General features: G+C 37.4%; 2 protein-coding genes across 11 annotated transcripts in view; one reads left to right on the top strand and one right to left on the bottom strand.

Annotated features, from left to right (window-relative positions):
- Nucleotides 1-6167, bottom strand: part of LOC100186383 (plasminogen-like) — a 17920-nt gene that overhangs the window by 6255 nt on the left and 5498 nt on the right. For 5 of the 10 annotated variants that reach the window (XM_026835267.1, XM_026835261.1, XM_026835264.1 and 2 more), the window contains 9 exons: nucleotides 4844-4963; nucleotides 4296-4462; nucleotides 3667-3808; nucleotides 3221-3350; nucleotides 2591-2812; nucleotides 2020-2159; nucleotides 1295-1400; nucleotides 1023-1123; nucleotides 631-780 (listed from right to left, as the gene is read on the bottom strand). In XM_026835267.1, the coding sequence (XP_026691068.1) occupies nucleotides 631-780; nucleotides 1023-1123; nucleotides 1295-1400; nucleotides 2020-2159; nucleotides 2591-2812; nucleotides 3221-3350; nucleotides 3667-3808; nucleotides 4296-4462; nucleotides 4844-4963 (1278 nt within the window). Of the gene's footprint in view, nucleotides 1-254; nucleotides 364-630; nucleotides 781-1022; nucleotides 1124-1294; nucleotides 1401-2019; nucleotides 2160-2590; nucleotides 2813-3220; nucleotides 3351-3666; nucleotides 3809-4295; nucleotides 4463-4843; nucleotides 4964-5023; nucleotides 5162-6167 lie in introns of those variants that run through there. The other 5 variants (XM_026835263.1, XM_026835262.1, XM_018812699.2 and 2 more) reach the window with 4 other exon arrangements.
- The window catches only part of LOC108949597 (apolipoprotein(a)-like), a 10601-nt gene continuing 9709 nt past the window's right edge, over nucleotides 5276-6167 (top strand). The window contains exons 1-2 of the mRNA XM_026835260.1: nucleotides 5276-5474; nucleotides 5867-6010. Coding sequence (XP_026691061.1) covers nucleotides 5417-5474; nucleotides 5867-6010 — 202 coding nt within the window. The 5' untranslated portion in view covers nucleotides 5276-5416. The remainder of the gene's footprint in view (nucleotides 5475-5866; nucleotides 6011-6167) is intronic.

Genomic DNA, 6167 nt, shown 5'->3' with positions numbered 1-6167 from the left:
AACGGCAAGCCAAATGTATATAGTAGGTTGGGGTAAGACGGTACATTTTTTATTTTATTTTCTCCTCCCATTTGTTATGAAAAAAAATATTTTTTACAGAATTACATAACCGCAGATGACTTTAAAAGAGCGTTGTTAACTAAAACACGATCAAAAATATAGAATTTAGGTGCTTACGGTTTTACGTCTTACCCCACAGTATACTATATAAATCGATGCAGAATGATTATTTTTGTACTACTACCTATACGTACCTATACGAAGTCTGGTTCCAATGTTTGCACGGTTCACCCGATGTCGTTACGTTTCTGTTGCCACGGTAACTACCAGGTTCACTGACCTTAAAGCAACCGCCGTCTGGATCTAAGTTTAAGATGGTAAAAGTATTTAAGATTTTTTTATGTACATATTTTTGTACTGCTTATAATTTTGGATAACCCATTAGTGACCACTGGGTTGGAGCAATTGTCGTTAAGAGTCTTGTCATCCAAAGAAACATACGCCAACAATTCTCGCACTAAATCTAAGGCAATACTGGCTAAACTGTGGCCTACAGGATATGGGCCAACTCTGGTCTAAATCCCAGGCCCCATGACCTACCTAAAATAAAAGCAATGTATTGAAACTTACATAATGGACATGCTTGGGCCTCACAGGGTCCCGAGTTGAATACCTTCCCCTTGCACCCGCCTTCTTGGCAATACCTTACTCTTGAGTGAGTACCTGGACCACAAGATTTGTCGCATGCACTCCATGCTCCCCAAGGAGACCATTGACGCTCTGTATAAAATACCGGTGGCTTACAGAAAAAGTAAGATACACTTTATACAAGCTCTTTTCAGAAATATTTGCTTATTCTATAGGTACACAACAACCAGTAAATTTTAAGCTATTAGGCGTCGCACAAATACAAAACGTGACACCAAAAATAAAGCTAAAAATTCTAAGTAGGTAACAATGTGTAACTGTATGCTAAGGGTATATTTATTTCTATGTAATCTATATTAGGCAACCATACTTACCTCGTATAGGGCAATCTTCATAGCAAGGTTCAGATTGCCATTGTATTCCTGGACATCCCAAGGAACCTGGTGTGTTTCCAACACATGACCGAGTTCGGTATCTACAATAAAATATATAGAATTATAAAACTGTATCCTCACGACTCCCATGGACCGCTGTTAATTGTTTAAAACATGATCAGGGTATTTGGATATTATGTGCTAAATATATCCCGTCTCCCCCACCTACTATAGATTAATCTATACATAAACATAAGTAGGTTTCAACTTACGTAAATCCACGGTCACAGTTACTGCATGGTTTCCATGACGACCAGGGGAGCCAGAAACCAATAATGTTTTGGGGTGGAGTAGGCGTTGGCAGAATTGGGACTTCAGCTTAAAAATATAAACTTGTTTGTTATATGGTAACCAGTGTTTATTTATTAAAAAACGACATTTTTAAGTTTTTTTTTGCCTACGTCATAAAGAATTATAAAAAGGTTGACACCTAAAGTGATAAATTTAGGTTATGGTCAAATGTTTATATATCAATTCTCTTTTACCGTCCCATTTAGTAGTAAACAAAGAATATTTACAAAAATATGTAATCGTGTCCCCAGAACTCCAAAAATATGACTGAAAAGTATGGTTTATTTTGTGCTATAACGTTGTCCGTGTTACACCACAGTACTAATAGAAACTTTGAATAAAGTCCTTATACAAACAGTTAGCAATACAAACTTTTATGTTAGAACCATATACAACACTTTGGGGTATAGTACACCTTTAGCACATAACACCTAAATATACTAATCGGGGTTTAAAAAATCAACAACGGTGGAAGTCGTGAGAAAAAGACACAACAACCATGGAAGCCGTGAGGAAAGGGTATTATTCCTCTTTGGATATTCTTTGTTTACTACCAAATGGGACGAGAAAATAAAATGGAAAGGTGCCGATCTTTCACCACCCTACTATTTTAGTACTAATGAGAAAGTTAAACCCCTTGGCTTACCGTTTGGTGGGCATGCAGTGATGTTGCAATATTCCCATATCTTATTACTGTTCGTTACGTAACACCATGGCATGTCCGACATATCTGGGTTTCTACAATAATTGTCCTCTAAGCCAGCGGCAGTAATATCTGACGGAGAACTGGAGGAAAATGAAGGTAAACAGATTAGAGTATATTAAAATGTTGCTGGTGCACTTTTTTTAATATAGTAGGGTGGGGAAGACGGGACACCTTTAGCTCATAATATCAAAATATCTTGATCGCGTGTTGAACAATTAACAATGGGAGCCGCGAGGAAACGCTGATTGTTCTTTGTTTACAACCAAATGAGACGAGAAAAATTAATAAAAAGGTGTCTCATCTTCTCCCACCCTATTTTTTGATCAGGTTTTTACTTTTTTGTATTTTGCAGCCAAACCACAGTACCGACTGGAGCAAAACATCCCATAGAAAGTTCGTACAGTATAATATTTTTTGTGATGACGCAATCAAAATTCTGATGACGTCATAAATGATTTTTTTTCATATTATAGCATATAGGTAGCAAAGGTGAAACATTGCGTAAACTCACAAGTAATGATTATTAGGAAAGCTTGAATTCCACCTCTGGCACGTCAGGTTTCCTATGGTAGTGTTAACCCTACCCCTGTAACTGTATCCATGGTCAGATGTGTGATAACATGTCGTAGTTTCGTTCAAGCCACGCTTCGTGCATCCGTACATTGCTCGTATCTGTTTTAAGTCTTCTATTGAAGGACCGATGGATTGTGCTTGTACAGGTTTGTCCGTAGACCTGAATGAATGAATATAACTTGCTGTATCCTCGTGTGGCCGGAAAATGACTATATGTTCATACACCTTGTGCAAGCTTACGAATTACCATGTATGTTACTTTGTGGGTGTTAAGTCTTTATTTTTTAACGTTTTTATGTATCGCTGGTGATTTGGAATACGTATTAGTGGCCACTGGGTTAGAGCAATTGCCATAAAGTGTCTTGCCCAAGAACGCATACGCCCACAATAGTAGCGGCGACGAGCCTTGAACCCATTGCCGCTGGGTTAGAGGCAGGCGCGCTCACCACTTTGCGATGGCACCGCTACACCTAGCAGACAAACGAGCCATTAATGCTGTTTAAATATTTTTAAGTTAAACTTGTAATAGAAACAATTATAATATTAGACATTCATTTATTTAACATACTTAACACGAATTGTTGCAGAACCACGAGTAGAAAACTCATAGCCGTCAAAATGCATGATGGATTTGAAGTCGTATGGTGAATTATATGATTCCCATACGTATGAAAACAATTGCTGAAAATTGCGGTACCCTGTGATATATATATATATAGTAGGGTGGGAGAGATAGGAAACATTTCATTCTATTTTCTTGTATCATTTGGTAGAAAACAAAGAACATTCAAAGATTTATAAAACCGTATTCCAACGAGTCTCATAGTCCGTTGTTAATCGTTTAAAACACAATCAGGGTATTTGGATATTGTGTGCTAAAGGTGTCCCATCTCCCCCCAGTACTATAAAATAAATAAAGGGTAATGGATAAAATTTGACATAAATCTCAGGTTCTCACCCAAATTGAAAAAACACACCGTTTTATCGTAACCAACAACAAAAACACATGCTTACCGTTTGTCCCATAGGTTCCAGCCACAAATTTTACGTATTTGTCTCTGTCGGATCTCCCAATTTCGTAGTACATACCGAGAGAAAACATTAAAACACGGGAAATCTTTCCAACTGAGAAACAGTCGTCTAACCCAACGAATAACTGAAACAAAATTGAACATTAAGTTAATGTATATTAAACGGTATAAGCTTAAATGAATGAATGTAACTTGCTTCATCTTCGCGTAACCGGAAAACGACAGTCTTTATTACACGAGTGTTCATACACCTCGTGCTAGCTTACGAGTTATCCGCATGTATGTAACTTTGTATAGGTGATTGTTTTTTTGTGTAAGGCTGATAATTTAGACAACCCATTAGTGACCACTGGGTTTGAGCAATTGCTGTTAAATGTCTTGCCCAAGGACACATACGCTCACAATGGTAGCAACGACGAGCCTTGAACCCATATGAGTCTTCGTATTTTGTGATTTTATGAGTGGCATATAATTTGAGAGGTGCGGAAAATGGCATTTTTGAGTGCAGTTTGCCTACGTCATTTTACTTTGTCACTGAGCGCTCAACCACTGCAGCAAAATAACTTATCTACAATTATTAAGTAGAAAATAACTCACAAAAATAAACCAAACCTCATTAAACGGTGGGTTATTTCTTCCTAAGTACGTAGCACACGAACCAAATAAAAATTTCATCGTATTTTTGTCGTTTGGTTGTGCAGGTTCAAAACGCAAACATGTCGCAGAGTTGAAAAGTTTTAAAGTACGGAGAATTCCTTTTATCAAGACAGGGTTGCCGACTGTAAAATGTATGAATGAATGAAACTTATCTATCCTCGCTCGATGGGGCAGCGTCAGTTGTTATACTACAGGTGTTCTGTTATACCACATACTACAGGTGTTCTTCGTCAGTTGTTATACTACAGGTGTTCTGTTTCACACACCTCGTGCTCGCTTACGAGTTATTACCATGTTACTTGTGTGTTGATATTTTTAATTTTATGCTTGGAAACTTAGAAAACCATTAAGCAACCACTTGGTTGGAGCAAAAGTGTCTTGATCAAGAATACAAAAGCCAAAATTGGTAGCCGATTCGAGCCTCGAACCTGTATCCTCTAGCCGACCCCTTTAACCATGATCAGTGCCTCAACGTTATTGTATACAGATACACTAGAACTTACGTAACCGCTTGTGAAATTCGTACGGGATCCGGTAAAAACCAGATGAAACTGGTTCTTGAGTCCATCTACTAATGTAACGTGTGCTTGTCCCTGCTCTGGCTTTTATGCTTTGTGATTGTACTGCAAACAAATAAAAACTTAAGTAAAACCTTTTAATAAACTACATAACGTCTTGTTTACCTAAATAGCAGTTGAACAATAACACTAAAGCTATAAGTCGTAACATGTTTGTGAATAAAACCTGTATCAACAAGTCGCCCTATACTTTCACATACCGCATAGAAAATACACAGTTTCACATTCAAAATACTGTTCACATTCAAAATAAAATACTTCATAAATTTGGTAGGTGACCTAAACTATTGTTATGACCTTTTCCGGTTAAAATCATATTTCGAAATATAAGCGTTCTATTCTAACAGTTTTTAACGGCTACTCCATTTTTAGCGCGTGTGAATGAGGTAAAACGGAAAAGTTATCGTTTTGTTAAAAATAAAAATAATGGCAAAATACAGATATTTTTAACCGCTTTAGAGTTGGAGTATACGCATTATAGTGTACTGCTGTAAGAATATGAAGTGTTTTTGGTTTCTTTATTTTGCTTTCGTTTTAGCAACCTGCGTTTGTGCGGGTAAGTATATGGTTTAGTGTAACATAGGAGAATTATATTATTTTTACATACTGTGTGACCACTGGGTTGAAGAAGCTACTATTAAGATACTGGGTTGAAGAAGCTGGGTTGAAGAAGCTACTATTTTACATACTTAGTGACCACTGGGTTGAAGAAGCTACTATTAAGTGTCTACGCCAAGGTGACTTATACACCTACAATTGTAGCAGTATCGTGCCTCGAACCTTTAACCTCTGGTCTATAGAGGCAGACACTGTAACCACTGGCCACGACGCTGGGCATTAGACACATACGTAGCGTTTTTTAGTTCTAGTTTCAAATTTGGTGTAATGGGCAAACCCTGGCCAAAATCCTAGAATAAACAGTAAACGTTTTGTTTCCCATTTCTACAGAAGATGTACCGGGTTTTGGAAAAAATTGCGACAACGAAGATTGTGGTTGTTGCGTGGTAGGCTATGACGAAAAAGGCTGCCAAATATGTGAATGCAAAATGGACAATCCACTAAATAACGACGTACGGCAGCCCGAATACGAAGGTTATTAGAACTCTACATTTGTATATATTTTAAAAGTTTAGTATAGTAGGGTGGGGGAAGATGGGACACCTTTAGCACATAATTTCCAAATATCCTGATCGTGTTTAAACAATTAACAACGGTCTATGGGAATCGTGAGGATACGGTTTATAATTCT

Source organism: Ciona intestinalis, chromosome 7 (genome assembly GCF_000224145.3).
Source record: "Ciona intestinalis chromosome 7, KH, whole genome shotgun sequence".
NCBI lineage: Eukaryota > Metazoa > Chordata > Ascidiacea > Phlebobranchia > Cionidae > Ciona > Ciona intestinalis.
Note: the sequence above shows the minus strand (reverse complement) of the source record. Positions and strands in the feature narration are given on the sequence as shown.